Source organism: Oryzias latipes, chromosome 20, assembly GCF_002234675.1.
Source record: "Oryzias latipes chromosome 20, ASM223467v1".
In the NCBI taxonomy this organism is placed as follows: Eukaryota; Metazoa; Chordata; class Actinopteri; order Beloniformes; family Adrianichthyidae; genus Oryzias; species Oryzias latipes.
In genome coordinates this window covers 11,938,381-11,961,927 of record NC_019878.2, presented here as the reverse complement: position 1 = coordinate 11,961,927, position 23,547 = coordinate 11,938,381, and the positions used below count along the sequence as shown (strand labels likewise).

The following is a 23,547-nucleotide window of genomic DNA, read 5'->3' as shown; positions in this document are numbered from 1 at the left end:
CACTATTGCAGCTTACTGCCTCTGTATATCACTGACACCTTCTTTTTTCAATGATGTAAAAGGACATTTTAGAACTGCAGTTTTATTAAGTTCCAGTACCTGGATCCTGGGTTCTGGGAGGTGTGACCTTCTCCTTCTTTGTTTAAAAAGAAAAATAAATAAAGGGGAATTTTTAAAACATAACTGAGCGAACAGATCATTCTCCTCAACTTCCATGCGATTTAAAGACCAGCAGGATTCAGAGATGGGCTGTTGTGTCGTGAACCCCCATGGACACATATTCAACAGGGAAACATTCAGGCCCAGAGCTCAAAGAGACAACAGGTGTGATTTGCTCCTGGATTATGGGGTAATTTGGTGGGGTTAACCCTTGTGCTATCTTAGATGACCCCACCCTGACATTGACGTGTTCTCCCTACCATGACAAAGGTGGACAAAGGTGGAAAGATTTCATGTAATCCATGGACACCAGTGAAGATCACAAATCATTGAAGAAAAAAGGTTCAGCGCACTGTCTAGTGGGTCTAGATGACCCAACTCCCAATGTTAAAGTGCCTAGGATAGCACAAGGGTTAAAAAAAAGGAAAACTGAAACCTCTCAACTACTTCTGCTTCACTTTTACTTTACCCTTACTTCTTCATCCTGGTTTTGTTCCTCAAGTGTTTGCTACTTCCTGACACCCTCAAAAAATTTGCATGAACATTTTTACTGAACGGCCTGCATGCTTGATATTTCCTCTGGGCCACCTGTGTGCTCCATAAAGGGGTTTCCATGTTTTGCCTGCAGACAGTTAGAGTCCACCCGTAAGGGCAGTTATGACTAAGGCCTTGGTTGTGCAACAATCAGACTGCCTGATATCTGGTGCTCCACTTTTTACTTTACTTATTTACTTGATTAAAATGACGTACAGCCATTCAGTTACATATGATGTTGTTACTAAATTCATTTTATTTGTACAAGTCTGTTTCAAACATTTATGCTTTTTTAAACCAAAATAACAAAGAAATGTTTAATTTTTACAAGTAGATTGTCAGTCCTATTTTCTTCATCTCTATTATCTAGTTTGAAGTTGCTTCAGTGATGATGGTGTTCTTTTTTCTGTCATCAACAAAAGGGTAGCACTTTTCTGCAGGGTTTTTTTATTTTTATTTTTGAAATGGTTTATTTCAAGCAATCAAATAGAAATAATACACATCTTGAAGTATCAAAAAAGCACATGTTAAAGAAAATTACTGAAATTATTTTTTTAAATAACTTTTAGAAATCAACATGGCAATGAAGTATCCAAAATATATGCAAATTATGTTACTTATAAAAGTAATTGATATGATTAAAAAATAATACTATATCAGTAAAATAGACATAACACTGTTTCAGAAATTTTCATAGCAAAATTTAATCAAGTATCAAAAGCTAAAAATATGTGCAAAATTACTTTACATTAGGAAAAATCATAAATCAACTTACCAATTTTTTGGAACAAGTGAAGTAGTTTCATTAAAAGTCAATAAATTTAACCATTTTCAGTAATTGATTAATCATTTATTTTGTTAGTTTCTTGTATTTTTTAATTTATTTTTTATAATAAAGTAATGCTGTAAGGGAAAATAAAAAGGGTCTGTATACATCACATGGTGTTTCTCATACATTTCTGATATATTTTCCCACACAATGAACCAAAGAAAAGCTGATTTTGGACACATTTTCAGAAGAGAATCCGACTCAACTGATGCCAAAGAGTCACTCATATCTAATGGGTCTTGAATCATCAGCCTCAGGCGTTGGAAATGTTTGTGTCAAGAAGCGCTCACGCTTGCAGAAGCCTGTAAGTTGGTTTCATTTACAACCCAGAAATGACAGCTGATGTCTTGAACAGTGCTGACATGGGCCCTGCCTTCCTGCTATTATGTCCCGTTTCCTCCCTCTGTGCGGAAACTGGACCGTTTTATCTCAGGATTGAAGCAACCTGCGAACAGAGGCCTAATGTCGTGGAACAAACTCCTTCCAGGCTTGGAGCAGCAGCCCATTTTGTGTGCTCAATCTACCACTCAAATGCTGACGAGGAGATTTATGAGCAAAATAAAGGCAGCCACCAGCTCTGGGTAAACAGAGAAAGTGAAGGGAACAGGGAGGAAAAAAAGGTTTAATTTCATTGTTTTTAATGGAACAAAGAAGTGCAAAAGCAAATTGTGCATCCACTGTGTCTCCTAAAATACCAGAGGTGCAGTTGAGGAGTTGAGTGAGGCAGTAAAAAGGCAGGAAATGAACAGATGGACCTAAAATGAGCCGTGTAAGAAAAGGACTATTAAAAAGAGAGGAAGCATTCGTTCCTGCCACGAACCATCCCACAGAACAAATTTGAGCAGGGTCACTCTGAGATTTGACGTGAAGACTTTTGCAGAGGTCAGAGATGATTTGAGCTGAAGTTGGATTAAAGTGTGCAGCGAGGTTTCAGAAACTTCCTGCATTCAGACTGAAGTGCTGCTACAGGCAGCTGTGAAGGAAGGGTGACTTGAATTCAGATAATCGCTCATTCAGAGAGCACAAAAAGGAATATGGGACATGCTGAACTTCAGCAGGATGCAGCCTTTGACAAAAATTACCTTTTCAAGACGTTTTCTAAAGTTTAAATGGCCCAAAAGTTATCATTAAATGCATACTTCATAATATGCATTCTACAATTTTTTTTAGAAAGTTCTATTATTAATTGGGTTGTGATGGAAACCAAGCAGCTCTTTGGAGAATTAAACTAACTAGAGCTTGCAGTTCTTTCAGTAACCTCTAGAGCAGTGTTTTTCAAACTTTTTGGAGCCACGGCACACTTTAACCTTAAAAAAATCTCGCCGCACACCAGCATCCAAAAATAAAAAACAATCAAAAAAGGAGGAACTCATAGTCTGTATTGATCTACAGCCCCTCCACAATCTCACATGCATTTTTGAGATAATTGTTGCAGAAAAAACTGTAAACTGCAGCTGTTTTTTTTCTAAAAGATGCAACAAAAGTTAAATTAGAAGATTTAAAAACAGTTTGATGTGTGTTCGTTGGTTTCAAGACGTTTAACAACAGATCTCCTTGTGCGCTGTCACACTCACAACCCAATGCATCATGGGAGATGTAGTGCATAAAACAGCCGGAGAACGCTTTTCGGAGCTTTATTGTTTTGTTCACTTGTTCCACGGTCTGATACCGGATTCTGTGGAAATCTACACCGCTAAAGACGAGCTTCAGCTGGTATTTTTGTCACAACTGACCGACTTTACGAGCTAAATCGGGACAAGGAAGTGAAGACTTTAAGCACTTCTGATTGGTCAGACTGATGACATGTGATTAAGCCCCCCAAGAATGATTGGTGGAGACAGCTAAAGGGACGGGACTTTTCCAAAATACAGCCGAAGGTGCAGCTGAATCGCGGTACCGTCATTCTCATCAAAATGTCTTTAATAAAATAAAATAAACGCAAAGAAAAGGTATTTTACGATCTTTCATATTCCTAACTCCTCAGTGTTTTATCAGGGCCTGTTTGGATGAACAGAGAGCTGAAATCCTGGAGATGGAAAATGTTTTTAGATCAGTTAATGAGGGCAATTTCCCACGGCACACTTGACCATCACCCACGGCACACTAGTGTGCCACGGCACACTGGTTGAAAAACACTGCTCTAGAGGCTTTTAGTAAGTCAGTTAGCATTGATGTGAAATGCAGAGGCGGACTTACCAATCGGACAAATGTAGGCGGTTGCCTGGGGCCCCCCATCATTATTTAACTCTGTCATGACAAAAAACACCCCAAATCACTTAAATGGCATAAAATGTATCCTGTAGTGTGTTTTGTCCTCCCCTATCTTTCTCCGGCAATGGAATATTCCAGTCAACTGCAAATCCAGATTAGCGACCAGAGGCAACATTGCCAGACTGGGCGATTTCCAGCTCAATAGGGTGAAGTTTTTTTCTGACTTAGTGGGTTAAAATTTGCTTTAGGTGGACGAACATAATTTGGCAAAACACTTGAAGTTATATAATTTAATAATTTAAATCCAAGAAACCTCTACCAAACATTTCTGTGTTGTTATTCGTCTTTATTTGACTTCAAAATTTGGCACAAATCTCAGATTACTGTAAAAAGTCCTTCATCAACCGTCCAGCAGAGTTTGGTGACATCAAGATGATGATGTTCAAAGAGTTTGCATATGTGATGGAGGACATTTGAAAGAAATCTGAACCATGAAAATTCCTTTTCTTGTTGCGATCTTTTCCCTTATGTGGGGCAGTTTGTACCCAACCAAAATAAAGGACTCAACTGCCAAATCAAAATTCCTTCCCTACCCCTCTGGTTCTACCCTATTGCTCTAATTGTAGTGACATTTGAAGCTGTTGTGGTGTCCAAAGGTTTTTTTTTTTTGAGTGGAAGCTGTAGGGCAGGGTTCGGGAACCCATGGCTCGTGAGCCATATCTGGCTCTTTTGATGGCCACATCTGGCTCGCTGACAAATCTTTAATTCTAAAAAAAAAAAGTTTCATTAGACCAGTCCTTCTCGGGCATGATGCAATGCCAGGGGGGCGCGCAGTAGCAGCGGTGCTTGGAGAAAAAAAAGTCTGCGCCACTATCAGTTTACTATTATCTGTTCTATCACAGAGTTTGTAACCTGTGAATTACCGTCTCGGCAGATGCGCATTCCCGTCTTTGGGAAGGAGCCGCGTGTATGAAGGAAAAGGGGAGGGGCAGTGAGCTCAGGCAGCGAGGTGAAACGGCGCACTGATTTGAACACGCTGCCCGTCAAATACCAAACACTGCAGCGTGTGAGTGTGTGAACTGACAATGTTTGCTCCACGTATGCATGTGAGCAGTCTTTCTCACATCTAAACAACATTAAGACCAACCTGCAATCACGTTTAACGGATGGAAGTGTCAACGCCTGCATTAAGCTTAAATACAACGTATCAACCAGACTAGACCATCAGCAAAACCACCATGCAGCACAAGAAGTCACATTAATCATCATTTATTAACAACAGCATAATGTAGCGTCACTTTCCCACACTGAGGCACGGAGACTTAATCTCTTGTAACCCTTGTGCTTTCCTGGCACTTTAACATTGGGAGTTGGGTCATCTAGACCCACTAGACAGTGCTCTGAACCTTTTTTCTTCAATGATTTGTGATCTTCACTGGTGTCCATGGATTACATGAAATCTTTCCACCTTTGTCCACCTTTGTCATGGTAGGGAGAACACGTCAATGTAAGGGTGGGGTCACAAGGGTAGCACAAGGGTTAAGGTTCTTTATTCTGGTTACTGTAGACTGTAACCAACGCCGTACAACTTATTCAGCAACTCCTGAATCTCTCCTGCCGAGAGCGCTTCTCCCAACTTTTTATTCCCTCACTCTCGCACCAGTCCTCCTATTTCCTTATTCGGCCCATAGCTGAACCCCATTAGTCCAAACACCCCAACGTCAGGCTGAGCAACAGAACTAAGGGCCAATCAGCATCTCTGCTTGATGCGTTCAATGAACTTCGGAACTTAGAACGCGACCCAACAGCCACCCAGTCTAACTCAGTCCGCTACAATAACAATGTTAATAAAAATAACCCACAGACTTATTGTACTTGAAAAGTGTTGAAATTACATAAAATGCACACCTTTACTTGTATTTTTAGTTTTAAACATATTGTATGGCTCTCACGAAATTACATTTAAAAATATGTGGTGTTTATGACTCTCTCGGCCAAAAAGGTTCCCGACGCCTGCCAGGGACTTAGGGCTGGCTATCCCTCCACCAGAAGGGTGATCAGTGTCGCCCTTGTGGACAGAAGAGGAACACATTTCTTCACGTGGGTGTGCTCTGAAGCACAGAAGTTGACACTATTTACCTTAGACATTTAGGGCCCCTTGGTGGGGAGGGTGAGGGGACATCACTGTGAATAATCAGAAGATGTCCCCTTAGTACCCTACTCGCCAATTTTAACTGCACCCCCCTTAGTACACACACCCCTCCCCCTTCAATATATACATTCCAACATAAACACACACACATGCACACACACACCCTGTCAAACACACCTACACGCACACACATTTTGCAAGGAAGGTGGGACCTGGGTCCATCTGTCCCCTACCCCTTCCCTGGTGGGGGGTGCGGGCCCCTTGGCGACGGCGGCCGTGTCCCCTGGGTGCCGGCTTCCTGGGTCCGGCGGTGCTCTCTCCGCACGGTGGGGGGGTTCACATTACACCTGAGCCGGGGGTGTTCGTGTCCCTGGGGGGTGGATCCTGGTCCTTGCCCCTGAGCGCTGGGCCCTGCCAAACTTCCAACAGTGGCCGAGCCTGGTCGGGCCATATTTACAACACCCATTGTGGGCCCCCTCCTGGGCGGGGGCGGCAGGCCCCTGCCTTGCTCCTCCCTGGACCAACCGTGGGCCGGATGGGTGGCTGCCTGGAGTGCGGTGCGTGTCTCCCTTGGGGGGTCCTGGCTCGTACCTGGGGCTGGGGCAGGGGGATGCCCGGAATTCCTGGGTGGTGGTGGGGTGCTCGTCTGGGGCTGTGGGCGTCCTTCTCCGGTGGGGCCCTGCGTTGGGCTCTCCCGGCGCGGCGGGGGGCTGCTTTCCTGGTTGGGCTGGGGCGGCGCTCTCTTTCCCGCGCCTCCCTGCTCTCTGGCTCTGGGGGCCTCGCGGCGGTCCTGCTGGCCCTGGCCTGGGTGGCGGTCTTGGTCGCCCGGGGGGCGGTTGCTCCCTGCCTGTTCCCGTGTGGCATTGGGGGGATTCCGGCTGGCGCTGCTGCTGCGGCGGGGGTCTGGGTGTGGGGGTGGCTGGGCGCTCCTCCTCCTTCTTTTCACATTCCACCATCCATTTTAGAAGAACATAAACACTCACCTGAGCACAGGTGTTAGCTCACCTTTACACTAATAGTTTGCATGATTGAATGAATGAAAAATTTCACACTAGTTGGTTTTAAGGCATAAGTATGCGTTTGTGAACACTATCTATTTTGTGTACATGTTGACATGTGGACATTTTTGCAGCTAGCAGGTGTGTTGATAACATTTGAGTGTGTGTGGACAGGCCCCGCCCTTTTTGTACTACATTTGAACCGTACCGTAATGATAAACAACCAGTAAACCTGTCTGCTCTATGCTGCTTCATGGTCTTACCCCCCCCTCTCATTATCACCCTCCCCTCTCTAACATCCATCTCTCTTCTTCCCTTCTTTCCTTTTCCGTCCGGTCCAACACCAAAGATTTACAAACATGGTTTAAACTAATAAAGTTTGGCCTCAATTACAAAAGGGGTTTATTCAGACATACCTTTGGTTTGTCTGAAGATTAATAACCCCTCTTGTTAAAGTAAAATATGTCCAACACAAGAGGCCCTCAGCTCTCATCTGCCTGCCTAGCTGTTGGACAGGACAAGTTGAAAAAAAAAAAAAAAAAAAAAAAAAGAAGAAGTTGACACTATTTTTTCCATATCTCTCCGCTTGTAGGGTTAGATGTAAAGTACACGTTTTTAGTGCATTCTTGAACGTGCATCACATGCCCAGTGAGATGCATCGACAATCAGAGTGTAGTTAGTATGTAGATTCTTTAGGCGTCTTACAGGCACTCAAGTATCACCTGCATACCATGTGAATGCAGCACTTGCATGTGGCCAGTAAAAGGCCATGACTCACACCTTATACTAACAACTAGTGAAGTGTTAGGGCAACTTACGGCAGAATCACTTGTATTTTATAAATGTGTGCAACTTACATTATCTTTACAAATACTTCACTCTACACTTACCCCACACACGACTAGGTGCGGTCCGTTCTCATGACGTCTCTTCAGGTGACCACACTGGTCTCAAAGGAGGCTTCACTCCACTTCTCTTAAGATGCAGCCACTCCTGGGCCCAGACAACCAAAAAAAAAAAAGGAGCTCCAGTTTTGGGTTTCATGTGCATGTGACTAAGGCTTAAGTAAACAAGTCATCTGCACTTAAACTCTGCTGCATTAGAACCTATAGAGGTATATCTTTAATTCACATGGTTGGCAGTCCAACTGCAACCTTTTATGCTTTTGCCCATGAGAGTTCAAAAACAGCCAGGAATATTCTTTGACAGTCTAGCTATTACTTGATGAAGTGCTTAAAGTTTCCCTCAGGTCTAAGTTGAGACTCTTAAATGTCATTTCCCGGCTGGCTAATTACATTATGAATATTTTGTAGTGAGTCCAGCACCCCTGCGCATAACATCTGAGGAGCAGGCAGATGGAGGAAACGTGCGTCTGTGCACATTTGGGTTATGATAAAAAGAGGTGCGAATGAGGATTTCAGCAGGAGAGAAAGGAGAGAAAGATCTCGTCTGCTGACAGAAGAGAGCATGAAGATGACAGGAAAATGATGTCATTTGAAAGCAGCAGGCTAAAAGGGGCCATAAAAATGGGACATTCATGAGACTGCAGATGATAATGAGACAAGATAATGTATAGCTTTCTAATAAAAGAAGGGAAAATAAAAAGGATTGCATGTTGGAACGCAGCATGCACACCATTAGTCTTCAGCTGAAATGCAAATTAAAGTAGCTGTGTAGCTTTTATTTTCAAACTGTGTTGGAAAATGTTCATATTAAAGAAATGCAAAATTAGAAGTTTGTATTCAGTTTGTTAAAACCTTGAAAAGTAGGCAGAGCTTTATTGGTGTCACTCTGATAAAACTTTCTTTTATTCTTTTATTATTAATGTCTGGAACATTTAGGTGAACAGTAACAACTGAAAATACTGAAATGCTTTTAGGTCCCCTGATCACTCAGATTTTTAGGTTGCTTAGCAATGAATAGGTGCACATGAGAAACTGACTTGGTTTGAAGAGTCAAAGTGGTGCAAATCTCGTGAATCTTTCTCCAGGCTTTTGCTTTCACAACTGTATTCCGATTTATGAAACGGTTGGTGCTTTCGGTAATTAAAAGGGACACCATCCATAAGCCACTACCGAATCAGAGTTCAGTGGTTACTCAAATGTGCAAAACGCTGCAGTACTTCGACGAACCACTAGGGGCTGGTTGCAAAACCGAGAATATTTTAGTTCATTTTAAAGGTAAAAAATATAACCTCACAACAAAAAGTTAAAAAAATATGGTCTGGCTCATAATTTCAACCTTTAGCAAGATTTAATAGTCTCAAAGACTTCACAAAGACTGAAATCTGATTTTATACCAGTGTGTTTTTCGACTGTGATATGTTGCTTTGTCTTTTGATTGACAGCTGATTGCCAATCTGACGTCTTTAGCTGGAATCAGTGCTCCTTTAGTCTTTGAAATTGTCCATCAAGGTCCTATGTAGCCCTTCTGTACTCGTAGATTAAATGAGTGGGCTCTGGGTTCTTATTCTCTGTTCACTTTTACAGAAAGTAATATTATTTTGGATCGATGGCACTATTTAAAATAATCGTGAACTCCACAGTGAATATGAAATCAAATAATCAATAAAATCCCAACACAAGTTATAATGTGAACATTAACCCCTTTTTAAATTAAAGTTAAATGGATATAAAATAAAGCAATAATAATATGGTGATTTGGTACCAAATTAAGCAAAATATAGACTCTTATTGCACAAATAAAAATCACACACTCACAGTGTAGGCAAAACGCTCAATCACAGTTCAGTAAATTTGCTTTTATCTTATGCTAAAGCCGGCAAACCCCCTTTGAACTCCTACGTTGCAGGCCTGAATCGATGCTTGGGTTCGTAGGGACCAAAAACTCCACAGTCGCTTCACTGAACCAGCAAAATAAAATAAAATAAGGTACCTTGTGCACTTGAGTTTTAATCCAACCAACTTCTCTTCTCCTCGCGAGGCTCCTGTCCGGAAATGGCACACTCCGACTCACAGCTCCGACTCCATTTTGAAACCGGCGTTGCCGTTAGCAGTCACCACTTCCTCGTCTTCGTCTCGTTTCCCACGTCGCCAGAGGTCCTCTGAGCTTCCTGGGTGGCTCAGAGTGCTATCTGGATCGAATCGCTCGTTCTCCAGTCCGGGAACAGTCTTCTCAGGGTTTTTTAATTCAGCCGATCTTGTGGACGGCAACTCAGTCCTTTGCTAAACCTGTTAGCGTCGGCTACATACGAGGCTAACGTCACGGTATCCAACAGTCACAAGTCCTGGGCGAAGACTTACTGTAATCTACTAACGTTTTCAGCACTCGATCATAAAGTGGACCATCTGGTGGACGAACCACGGCACAAACTTATGTTACTGGGGCATACGAACTAACGCATTCATTCGCTGCTCAGTCCTTCCCTGCCAAAACCGGAACTCTCCTCCGCTCTCCCTTTCCGCTCTCTCCCTCCAAACTCCTCATGCACGTCACATAACGTCAATCAAATACAATCAAACACTGTTAAACACTGTTAAAAGTACTGCAAATAACATTTCACTCATAATGCATCCCAAAGAACAACAAATGAGCTTTCATAAAGAAAATAAATTAACTAACAAAATAATTTATTTATTTATTTATTCATGAACTTTTCTATTTGTCCCATTTTTTACCCTGGCTACACCCTCCCCCTTCTAAATGTCTGGTGTTCCCAACAGACTACCATAGAACTTAGAACCAGCAGAATAGTCTAAACAGTTAGATGTGTCTCAAATTAATCTTGTCCAATAGTAATCACAACCCCTCTATGAATGATCGTGATTGGCTGATCTCTAGCTTTTCCAGGTTCATCATAAGTCAGACGTACTACTGGCTTAATAGTTCTCTTAGACTTATGGTCTGGAGTATTTGCTAATCGGTCATGTGGGGTATTTAGTTTTGGGACTCTGGCAGATCGTGCCGTTCTGTCATCCACCTTTGGCTCTGTAATGAGGTCTTGCTCTTCCTCGCCATCTGGGTCTGACTCCTCTTGATTTGACTCTCCTGAAGATATCTCAGAGTCACTTTCTACATCATACTGTCTCACACTCTCATTCTGTGGTTCCTCACCAGCACTGTCCCCATTAGGATGTCTGTCCTCCTCTCCATTGTCTTGTTCATAGATGAGGTTATCTCGTCTTCTTTCTTGAGACTGAATAGCGTGCCTTATGCCTTCTTGAATCCTCTCTCTTGAGCAGTAGTACGGTCTTAGAGGCTGGTAGTACTCATCCTCTGAGAATGACTCTGTATCTTGAGACCCTGGAGACTCAAATACAGCTGTTGACGCCTTAGAGGACTTAGGTTTTGTCTTTGCACAGTTTTTGTCTTCACTGGTGACTGGGAGCCTCACCTTTTGTCCAATATGTAGAATGTGGTCTCTGTGAACGGTTTTAACTTTTCCACTTCCACTCTCTTTTTTCAGCTGGTAGACTGGAAGATTGGGCAGTTTGTCAGTGACTTTGTACGGTATTGGACTCCATCTGGCTTCCAACTTATGTTTTCCCTTCAAGCCCCAATTTTTCAACAGGACCCTGTCACCAATCTCCAAGGACTGGAAACCTACTCGTTTGTCATAACTGTTCTTGTTCTTTTGGTGAACTTTATCTGCAGCCTCTGATGCCAATTTGTAAGCCTGATGTAGATCTTCCTTTAGTCTTGACACATAGCGAGAATGACTTTCTGACGTTTTGTCAAGAGATGTCCCAAAACACAAATCAACTGGCAATCTCGCCTCTCTACCAAACATGAGATAATACGGCGAAAACCCAGTAGCGTCACATTTTGTACTGTTGTAGGCATGTACCAAATATGGGACGTGTTGACTCCATTGCCTTTTCTTTTCTGCCCGCAGAGTCCCCAACATAGAGAGTAAAGTGCGGTTAAACCTCTCTGGCTGTGGGTCACCTTGGGGGTGATATGGAGTAGTCCGTGACTTTCTTATCCCCATAATGTTTAACAGGTCTTTGATCAGCCGACTTTTGAAGTCACGACCCTGATCTGAATGGATGCGAGCTGGTAGACCATAGTGGACAAAATATTTATCTACCAGGATCTTGGCCACAGTTTGAGCAGTTTGATTCTTGGTTGGGAAAGCCTGTGCATAGCGTGTAAAATGGTCAGTGACCACTAATACATTCCCCATGCCTTTTGAGTCTGTCTCCATTGACAGAAAGTCTATGCACACCAAATCCATAGGACCACTGCTGGAAATCTGATGAAGCGGGGCAGCTCTCTGGTTAGGGGATTTGCGTGTGACACATTCACCACAGTTTTTTATGTATTGCTCAATATCTTGTGACATTTTTGGCCAAAAGAATCTCTTTCGAAGTAGGTCAACGGTTCTTTCAATGCCAAGATGCCCGGACTCATCGTGGACAGAGTTAAGTACAATGTTGTGGTATTGTTTGGGCAGAACCAATTGGACAACCTCTTCATCACCGGGTCTCTTAATGATGCGATAGAGCAGGTTGTCTCGTATAGTCAACTTATCTTTCTCGCGCTTCATGGATGCAATCTCAGGACTTAAGCCTGTCCACTGATTATGTTGAAGTGCTTGGATGACCGGTCCAATCACTGAATCCTCTTTTTGGGCCTTGACCAGATCAGCTTTTGGGAATTGTTCCAATGACTGAAGCTCCATTTGCAATGGGAAGGCGTAGATGTCTGGAACACACTCTGGGGAAGCTCCAATCTGGTCAACACAGCGGATAGGACTGTCCGGGGTTCCAGACACTTTGACTTTTTGACAGATTGACTTAACCACTGACTCAGATATGGTTTCCCATTCGGTGTCTGGGTCTAAATCAGGAAAACGTCTGGATAGAATGTCTGCATCAATATTATGCTTGCCCGGTCTGTACTGAACATCAAAGTCATAGGTTGATAAAGCTGCGAGCCATCTGTGCCCTACTGCATTGAGCTTGGCCGTTGAGAGCACGTACGTCAAAGGGTTATTGTCCGTGCGTACTGTGAAGCGAGCTCCATACAGATAGTCATGGAAACGATCCACCACTGCCCATTTGAGTGACAAAAACTCTAGCTGGTGTATAGGGTAACGCTTTTCTGACTGGCTCAGCTTCCTACTAGCGAACGCCACCGGCCTCAAACCATCCTCTTGTTGTTGATAGAGTACAGCTCCAAGGCCTTTAAAGCTAGCATCGACATGCAGTTCATAGGGCTTTGTAGGATCAGCGAAAGCTAGTACTGGTGCATGGGTCAAGCAGTGAATTATCTGGTTGAAGGCTTGAGAACAGGCATCATCCCACCTCTCACCAAAGGGTTCAGACTCTTTCAAGTAAGTCTTAGAGGGATCTGGACATTTTTTTCTGCTCTTTTGGGTTGGGGCATAGCCTTTGGTCAGCTCTGTAAGTGGTCTCACAATAGCAGCATAATTGGCTATGAACCTCCGGTAGTACCCACAGAACCCCAAGAAAGATCTCAGAGTCTTTAAATCTTTGGGCTGAGGCCAGGTGGTAACCGCCTCGATTTTCTGAGGATCAGGAGAGACACCTTGAGCAGACACAATATGCCCAAGGTACTTCACCTGTGGTTGACAAAACTGGCATTTGTCCAGGGAAATTTTTAGGCCAGCCTCTTCAAGTCGATCTAAGACTTTGAGGAGTCTTTCCTCGTGTTCCTCTAGTGACTTTCCAAAAACAATCAAGTCATCCAGGTAAACCAGGACCTCCAGCAGGTTCATGTCTCCGACTGTCTTTTCCATTAGCCTTTGGAAAGTCGCTGGTGCACCTGTTATTCCTTGAGGCATTCTCTCAAATTGGAAGAAACCAAGTGGGCAAATGAATGCCGTTTTCTCCTTGTCCTCCTCTGCCATGGCTATCTGATAGTACCCACTACGTAAGTCCAATACAGAGAACCACTTGCTTCCAGACAAAGAGTCGAGAGCTTCTTCTATGCAGGGGGTTGTGTACTGGTCTGGCACTGTCCGACTGTTTAGCAACCTGTAGTCTATGCACATCCGTATTGCTCCATTCTTCTTGCGAACTATGACAATGGGAGATGCATAGGGGCTACGGGACTCTTTGATGATGCCAGCACCTAGTAATTCCTGCAGATGTTTTCTCACATCCTCTATGTCTGCTGGAGCCAGTCGTCGTGATCTTTGGCGGAAAGGACTTGGGTCCGATAGACGGATGGTGTGCTCCACATCCTTGGCTAGGCCTACGTCCCACTCTTGTACTGAGAAGACTTGGGAATGGGAAGCCAGTTTTCGTCTAAGTCGATCTTTCCATTCCTTTGGAATGGGGGATTCACCAAAGTCGATCTGCCTGCTATCAAACTTTGGGGATTCTAGATTTGGGATGGGCATGGAGATTACACTTTCAGTGAGATACACATGAGCCATGACAGCTCCCACTGGAACAATGGTCTCTTTGATAGACTGGTTTTGCACTAAAATTCTGAAATTGTTGACCTGTACAGCATTGGCTGGTACCACCATGGGCTGTAAAAGTACATCTCCTGGCAGAGGTGCCAATGGAGAAGTGTCCACCATCAGAATCTCTTTGTCAACTGCTTGTTTGAGGTCAACTTTACAAGAAACTTGCAGGTCTTGTCCAGGAGGCAGAATCAAAGGGCTCGGACCAGTCCATATCACACTGCCCACCTCATCACTTGAGGCTAAAGACACCGAGCCTGCCAGCGTATGTGTCTTGTCACAATGGGCTTGGATACCTAGGGTCTTAGTAATATCAAACCCTTGCTCTTTACATTGCTTTACCAGGTCACGTACATGCCTGGTATTTGTGCCCACAATGACTGGGATCTGATCTTCTTTTGGACTGGGGCAGATTAATGCAAGAACTGTCGCAGTGTGGCTGGTGCCCATTACGGCAGCTGAATACTCAACATCAACCACCACATAACCATGATATGGGTAGCTAACACTGGACTCACTTAAACCCCAGAGGCCAAGACCAGCCACAGGATGCACCGGGACTGAGGAAAGGTGCTTCTTGTACCATGGTTCAAAAATAATAGTGACCTGAGAGCCGCTGTCAAATAGTGCATCACAGGATTGTCCATTAATTTTTAAAGGCACAACACTTGGTGGTCCAATCAAACCTTCAGGGATTCCAGCTGGAGTTGGGGAAGTCAGTAGACCTTGCTTGACCTGACAGTTTGTGTCCGAGGTAGAATTGGTGTCTGCACTTTGACTCCCTTTCATCATCTTTACTGATTGGATGAGCTTTCTGATCACTTTGGTTTGATTTTCATTATTGCGACACTTTGCCATGAAATGACCTTTCTCGCCGCATCGGTAGCAAAACTGCTCGTCTGATTGTTGTCTATTTCGGCTAGGAGGGTTAGTTTTTTGCTTAACCTCCACGGCAGTGACAGAAGTTGGTTTGGCCGAGGTTTCTGGAACCATATCTCTCTGAGCCACTTTTTGTTGTAGTCTTTTGACTTGTTTTTTCAAAGCAGTGAGCTCAGTTTCACCACTGTGTTCATTGGACAATATTGTGGATACTGGAGTAGCACTATAACTCTTCTCTTTCACATCTTGAGAACTTGTCATGCAGGATGCTAACTTGGTCTTGAGTTCTTTAACTTCAGCTTTAAGATTTTGTATTTCTGTCGGGCTGACATCTACTGATTGCTTTGGTTGTATGGAGTGGACTGAAGTGTTTAGTCTTCTCCTTGAAGCCTCATACTCTTCTTCTGTACGGATTTCTCTTAGGAGCTGCAGGAAAGTAGGGGGTGCATTCTTTCTTTCTCGCAGGCGTAACTGGATTAGCATGAGATCTGAAGCAACCGCCCCTCTCAGAAGCTGTTCTAAGCGAGCTTTGTCTTTGTAGTCAGCTGAGAACCCTCCCCTCTGTACAACTTTAGAGAGCGCTCTTTCCAGCCGTCTCAGAAAATCAGACAGTTTTTCTGTTGGCTGCTGTTGCATTAGCCGAAATGCAAAGTAGAGGTCATCCCCTGACTCAGCTGTGCCAAATGAACTCTCTAGCGCCTCCAGGTAGACAGTAGGGTTTGCTTCAGGGTCTGCCTCTCTAATCGACTTTGCAATTTCCAGTGCGGGCCCCTTTAAGCTTTCCATCAACCTGCGTCTTTTTTCCTTCTCCGTGCCTTCACTTTCCTCTACCATGAGCCATGCCTGCTCAAGCCACTGGTCAAAAGGCTCCTCATTAGGTGGGACCGGCATGTTCCCAGAGAACAAACGTAAACGTCGGTATCCCCCTTCAGGCTGCGGCTTGTGAGCCTTTTGCAGGAAATCACCAACTGCTTGCAAAATAGACTCCGTGGCGCTGATTTGTGGAACCGATTCTGGTAATAACCCTTTAATGTCATTCATAGTCTTTCCCTCAGCATCCATCAAAGCTTTCAACTTGAAACTGAAATCCCTTGGGGCTGGAGCTTCACTTAGGGTTATTATTGGCCAACTTGTCTCACTTCCTGCATGAAAAACTTCAGGTGGTACATTTTCATTGCAATCCTCTTTGCATTCACACAAAACCATCACACAGTTCTGGGTAGGATAGAACATTCGCCCTCTGACACGGACTCGGCCCAAGCATTTAACAGTCTGTATGGTTTCCTCTATTTCAGCTGTTTCCACTTCTTCAGGAGCCATAATCATGAGAGCTTTAACTTCTTCCAAACCTTCTCCCCTACACCACCTCTTTAGTTCTTCAGCCAGTTGGGAATGATCTGCCATCGTCTTACTGTCTTGCAATATTGTAAAATTTCAAAATCAGTCACCGTATGAAAACTTTAATAAGCTATTGCCCCTTTAAATTTATTTATAACGACCCAAAATATCCCAGCGGTGCCTCCATTTTATGTAGCCCTTCTGTACTCGTAGATTAAATGAGTGGGCTCTGGGTTCTTATTCTCTGTTCACTTTTACAGAAAGTAATATTATTTTGGATCGATGGCACTATTTAAAATAATCGTGAACTCCACAGTGAATATGAAATCAAATAATCAATAAAATCCCAACACAAGTTATAATGTGAACATTAACCCCTTTTTTAATTAAAGTTAAATGGATATAAAATAAAGCAATAATAATATGGTGATTTGGTACCAAATTAAGCAAAATATAGACTCTTATTGCACAAATAAAAATCACACACTCACAGTGTAGGCAAAACGCTCAATCACAGTTCAGTAAATTTGCTTTTATCTTATGCTAAAGCCGGCAAACCCCCTTTGAACTCCTACGTTGCAGGCCTGAATCGATGCTTGGGTTCGTAGGGACCAAAAACTCCACAGTCGCTTCACTGAACCAGCAAAATAAAATAAAATAAGGTACCTTGTGCACTTGAGTTTTAATCCAACCAACTTCTCTTCTCCTCGCGAGGCTCCTGTCCGGAAATGGCACACTCCGACTCACAGCTCCGACTCCATTTTGAAACCGGCGTTGCCGTTAGCAGTCACCACTTCCTCGTCTTCGTCTCGTTTCCCACGTCGCCAGAGGTCCTCTGAGCTTCCTGGGTGGCTCAGAGTGCTATCTGGATCGAATCGCTCGTTCTCCAGTCCGGGAACAGTCTTCTCAGGGTTTTTTAATTCAGCCGATCTTGTGGACGGCAACTCAGTCCTTTGCTAAACCTGTTAGCGTCGGCTACATACGAGGCTAACGTCACGGTATCCAACAGTCACAAGTCCTGGGCGAAGACTTACTGTAATCTACTAACGTTTTCAGCACTCGATCATAAAGTGGACCATCTGGTGGACGAACCACGGCACAAACTTATGTTACTGGGGCATACGAACTAACGCATTCATTCGCTGCTCAGTCCTTCCCTGCCAAAACCGGAACTCTCCTCCGCTCTCCCTTTCCGCTCTCTCCCTCCAAACTCCTCATGCACGTCACATAACGTCAATCAAATGTAACTACAATCAAACACTGTTAAAAGTACTGCAAATAACATTTCACTCATAATGCATCCCAAAGAACAACAAATGAGCTTTCATAAAGAAAATAAATTAACTAACAAAATAATTTATTTATTTATTTATTCATGAACTTTTCTATTTGTCCCATTTTTTACCCTGGCTACACCTATAATGTAAAAATGTTTTAGTTTAAAACTAAATTCCCTTAGTTCCATTATAAGCTTATATTTTCTAACTGAAGAGCTACAGTTTTATACTGAAGTACTCTGACTCTAATAAAGACGTTACAGTTATCTGCACATAACTTTGCTCACTATCTTTGATGTTTCATTCATCTTCTGCCGTTTTAACCCTTTCAGGGTCACAGGGCTGCTGGAGCCTATACTGGCCATTTGTGGGCGAAGGCAGGGGGCATCCTGGACAGATCGCCAGTCTGTCGCAGTATCTTTGATGTCTTGTAAGTTAAAAAGCAAACTCATTTCAAAATGATTAAAAAAAAATATACACACAACTCCTGAAAAGCCCTTTAAACTGCACAGCAGCATTTCAGATCAACACAAGCAACAGAAAACGTGTCTCATGAAGGCTATTACATATAATCCTAGTGGAGACTAAAGCTTAAAATAAAATATTTAAATGTTGCCTCTTTGTTGATTTTCTTTTTTATATCTCAGCAACTTGACCTGATTAGAGAAAAAAGTTAGATGTTTATAACAGTTAGGCCTGCACAATATACCGCAAATTTATCGTTATCGCAATATCAAGCAGTGCAATATCCATATCGCAAAAGTCAGCAAAAATCGCAATAAATGGTTACCTTAAATGTGCTAATACAATCCTATGGCAGCTTGAAGCATTTAACAAATCAAATAAATCCATTTATGCATTTGACCAATTGGATGGACCCCTTTCTGATGTTGACCAATCAGATGAGCCCTTTTATGTAAGATGTTTGCCTCCTACGTCAACAAAGGTCATTTGGAGTATCATTTTTTTAAACTGTTGCAATGAGATGGTAATGATGTTTTTGGTTGTTTTGCTATTTGTTTATATACCGCAAATTATATCGTTATCGCAATATTGATCACTAATATCGCACATCGCAAGTTGTGCTCATATCGTGCAGCCCTAATAACAGTCATGATTCATCTTAATTAAACAATTAAATTGCTATTTCTAGTTGTGGTTAGTTTATAAGTCTTATAACTTATTTTCCTATAAGTTATAAGAAAATCATTTTTTCATCTTATCTTAAAAAATCCATAGTACAGCAAATAGGAAGGATTCTTTTCTTTTCACAAGCACATAAATCTGGGTCATCTGCAAAGCAATAGATTAAAACAGTGTTTTTCAACCAGTGTGCCGCGGCACACTAGTGTGCCGTGGGAGATGGTCAAGTGTGCCGTGGGAAATTGCCCTCATTAACTGATCTAAAAACATTTCCCATCTCCAGGAAATCAGCTCTTTGTTCATCCAAACAGGTCCTGATAAAACACTGAGTAGTTAGGAATATAAACGATCATAAAATACTTTTTTCTTTGTGTTTATTTGATTCTATTAAAGACATTTTGATAAGAATGACGGTAACGCGAAATAGCTGCAGCTATAACTGTGTAAGGAAAAGTCCCGCAGCTTTTACTGTCTCCACGACTCCACCAATCATTCTTGAAGGCTAAATCACATGTCATCAGTCTGACCAATCAGAAGTGGTTAAAGTCTCCATTTCCTTGTTCCAATTTAGCTCATAACTCACTCAGTTCTAACAAAAACACCAGCTAAAGCTCGTCTTTAGCGGTGTAGCTTTCCACAGAATCCGGTATCAGACCGTGGAACAAGTGAACAAAACCATGAAGCTCAGAGACGCGAGTCTTTCTGCCGTTTTCTCGCAGTTTTCACACTACATCTCCCATGATGCATTGGCTTAAAGGGACAACACCTCAGCGTACAATGAGTCGTCCTTCTTACACGTCTTGAAAACACAACGAACATACAGTTTGTATGTAACTTAACTTTTATTACATCTTTTAGAAAGACATCTGCAACTTCCTGCTTTTTCTGCCACAATTATCACAAAAATGCACGTCAGATTGCCGGGGGGGGGGGGGGGGGGGGGGGGGGCTGTAGATCAAAACAGACTATGAGTTTCTGCTTTTTTTTTTTTTTTTTGGGATGCTGGTGTGCCGCGGGATTTTTGTCAAGGTTAAAGTGTGCCGTGGCTCAAAAAAGGTTGAAAAACACTGGATTAAAAGTCCACACTTTTCAAGTTTGAAGCTAAGAGGCAGTAGAACAGGACAAAAATGTTCAATTTTGACTTGATTGATTCTGTTCTCTTTGTTCATAATCATCTGGAGAACTTTGAAATACGTTTAAAACTAAGAAACTCAATGCAACCCATGACAGCTGCATTCATTACTTTCCCCCAGGATACTTTATCTCTTCCTTTTTCTCAATCTGCCCCAGTCTTTCACGTGCTACTTCCCATTCCACATTACTATGACTGACTTCACTTGTCTGTGGCTTTAATGTTAAATCATTTCATTGATTTATAGTTAACTTTTGTAGGAAACTCTGCAGCCGATTCCATCTTTCCGACTGCATTTGGTTGTTTAAGAAGGAATCCTAAAACTAATAGAATTCCAAACTTGACGCCGGGCTCCAGCGAGTGTGTTTGTCTACATGCTCATTTGTTTTTGCCAGTGAATGATTTACTCATCAGTCGTAGGGAAGCAGCTGCTTGGGGATCCGAGGAGGAGCCGGAGTTGGCGGAGCGAGCAGAGCTGTTAGAAGCGGCGCCATAGCCACCCCTTTGGGTGTTTTTGATGCCTTCACTGGCACGGTGTCGTTTGTATACGTTGGTTGATTTGTTTTATCACCCATCTAAATGATGTATGTTTTCTCCCTAAATTCATGTGTTATACTTTACAGGTTACCTTTTTTTTTTAAATATTTTTTGCGGTTGAGATACATTTGCGACACACAGACAAGATAAATGATTTGGGTTTCCCTTTAAAACTCCCAATTGGGATTGGTGTGAGGATGTGAATTTAAGGTTTGTTGTAGGCGCAGGTGAATCCAGAGGCCTGGCAGGCTTTAAGTAGACGGGTGGGCCGTAGGTAACAAGTTGGCAGACTAGCTAAAGATCCTGACAGAGTCTCAGGAGGGAAGTTAGGCTGTTGAGGAAATGAGGAGGAATGTGATGCTCAAGAGTAGAGTAGTGGCTCTGAAGAGAAGAAAGCGACAGGAGAGGAGTAAAGACCGGGGGCCTCACTGAAATTAAAGTGAATCGGTGTATGTGAAACCGGTTATTCACTTTACTTCACTTTATCTTTGTGGTATAAAAAAGAACTCTGAGTTACCTTGACATCCAACACTGTATTTAGGACATTAAAAGCATAGACTAAGAGTGAAATCAGCGCGCTCTGGGGAAAGTGACCTGTTTATTTGATGCAACAGAAACATTCTGTATTTCCTTTTATTATGGTGCTGTGTTCATTTTGTTTTTATCCCGAAATTTTTAGTTAAAATGAGTTATACTGCAAAGTGCAGCCATGAAATAACATTCAATTTTTATTCAAAAACTGTGGACTAGTAGCAAAATCTCTGCAGTTTTACAAAGTGAGTTATGTAAACTGATGGAAAAGAAAGAAACATGCCTAAATACACTTTTGTAGAACATAAATGTTGCTGATAAATGTTTTTAGAGTCCTTAGGTAAAAAAAAATAGACATTTATGACATACAGGTGATCAATCGACCGGTGCCCTTACGCCACATTCTAGTCGTTATCCCCCCGTTGAAAAAACATGCATGAACATTTTTAGTCTTACGGGTTCACGGGGTTGATCTTAAGTCACATATCCACCCCTAAGAGCAGTTGTTACTAAGGTGTAAGCTAAAGAAAAGGAATGCTTCACATGGCGGCATGCTTTTCTGGATTTGTTCTTATTTAACCATTTTTCTAGATAAGAAGTTCCCTCGCTATATTGCAGTTCACCTTTAGTGCAATTTTGCATGCTCACAAACCAACCTGTGTTCTGCATCCTGATTGGGTGTAGACAAATGTCAATCATTCTACTTCATATGGTGTCTTCTGAACAGTTGGCGTTCACTTTGCCACATTTACATAAATCTTTGACCGCGATCAGATCTTTACTTTCATTCTATATTACTGGACTTTTTTTTTTTTTTTTTTTTTTTTACAAATGTTTGACCTTTTAGAGGTTAAACAAGAGAAAAAGTGGGAAAAGTAAGTAAGTAAGTTAGTAATCTTTATTTAAATAGCACTTTTCACAGAGTGCAACTCACAAAGTGCTTCACAATGTTAAAACAATATAACATGGAAAATGTTCACTTCTGAGAAAATGTATGAAGTATTTAGTGGGGGTTTTACAACCTTAAAATATCTGTAATCCTATATCAGAGATGTTGTCTATTGTGGGTTACATTTTTCTTAAATGTCATGGCTGCCTTAATTTATGACACGTTACTTTGATTGGGTTGTCGTTGCAGATGTCAGAAGAGGAGATCTCAGGTGTTCACGGATGCAGGAACATCAGGAGCAGTTCTGAAGCAGGCTAGGTAAGGCAACGGGCATAATCAGTCTGAAATCTGACTAATGACAGACAACTTTCAGAGAGGTGGTGCGAGCAGGAAAATAGCTGTTTAGGTGTAACAGATGAGGTTGATTGCAGAGCAGAATCTAGAAACCTTCAGCTCAGAGAGAGCCAAAAAATCTCCAACCAGTTGACTATTTTTCATTATGTTATGTACCTGAGAGTCACACAAATATCTAAATGACTTTGCCAAAAAAGAAACTGGTCATTTCAGACCAGAGATTGCAAGCCCACATCAATTCGGAAGTCTTCACGTTCAATTTCCAATCGAGGCTTAAAATCCATTTTTAAAATTATTAGTTTTAATCTCATAAATTGCCATTTAGCTCATTTTAAACAACTTATGTTGTCACAGCAACAGGAAGTTGGTGTTTTTAAATTCTTAATTCAAAAGCTTTTTTAAGAAAGATTATATTTTTAGACTTGACACCAACAACAAAAAAAGAATAAACACAAATCCTAAACCTCAAGTCTCTAGATGTGAGTGTGACTCAAGTCTGATTCTCAAGTCCAAGTCACTCTAGAGAGGTTTACCTACCATGAATGGTATATCTAAAATAACAAGTTTCCATGTTTTCCAGGAAATTATAGTACCAGATGAAACATAAATAACAATTTTAGAATTACAAAAATAAACCTTAACGTAAAAAGTAAACAAATGTGGCAAACAGCTAAATGTAAGTCTCTATGACACAAACACAATATAGGAGAGCAAAACTTTCTACTTTTATTAAGACCAAACTCTTCCTTGGCTGCTTTTCAGACATCATTATATAAAAGAGAGTGAATATTTATCTTTGTCAGATTTAGGTTTCTAGGGAGTCCCTAATGGGACATATTGGGAAATAAAAAATTGTATTGTTTCTGGTGCGCATGAAAAATTAGTACTTTTTTTTTCTATGTCCTTTTAGGGCACATGTGTCAAACTCGAGGCTCACAGGCCACATCTGTCCCAGCGTGTAATTATATCCATCCCGCTAGATCATTTTACATTGTTGTTTTTAATGGCCCAACGATACGTAGAGCTGGGGACAAATAAACTACAGATCCCATAATGCAGCCCTTCAGCTGCCTTGTCGAACATCAGTGTTGTCAGATTGGGCGGCTTTGGACAGGTGGACATATTTTGGGCAGGTTTGGGGTTGGTTAGATGGATTCAGCAGGGACGTGCAGTCAGAGTAGGCAA

The 23,547-nt window shown here is 42.2% G+C and overlaps 1 protein-coding gene across 1 annotated transcript; it reads right to left on the bottom strand.

The window, feature by feature from the left end:
- Positions 1-9,855: 9,855 nt before the first annotated feature.
- LOC111946697 lies at positions 9,856-17,957 on the bottom strand. The gene is made up of 3 exons (XM_023950431.1): positions 12,326-17,957; positions 10,935-11,146; positions 9,856-10,014 (listed from the first exon to the last, which is right to left on the bottom strand). Exons 1-3 carry the CDS (start codon positions 16,563-16,565, stop codon positions 9,856-9,858), a joined length of 4,611 nt encoding a protein of 1,536 aa, XP_023806199.1. The 5' UTR covers positions 16,566-17,957.
- Between the last annotated feature and the right edge of the window lie 5,590 nt (positions 17,958-23,547).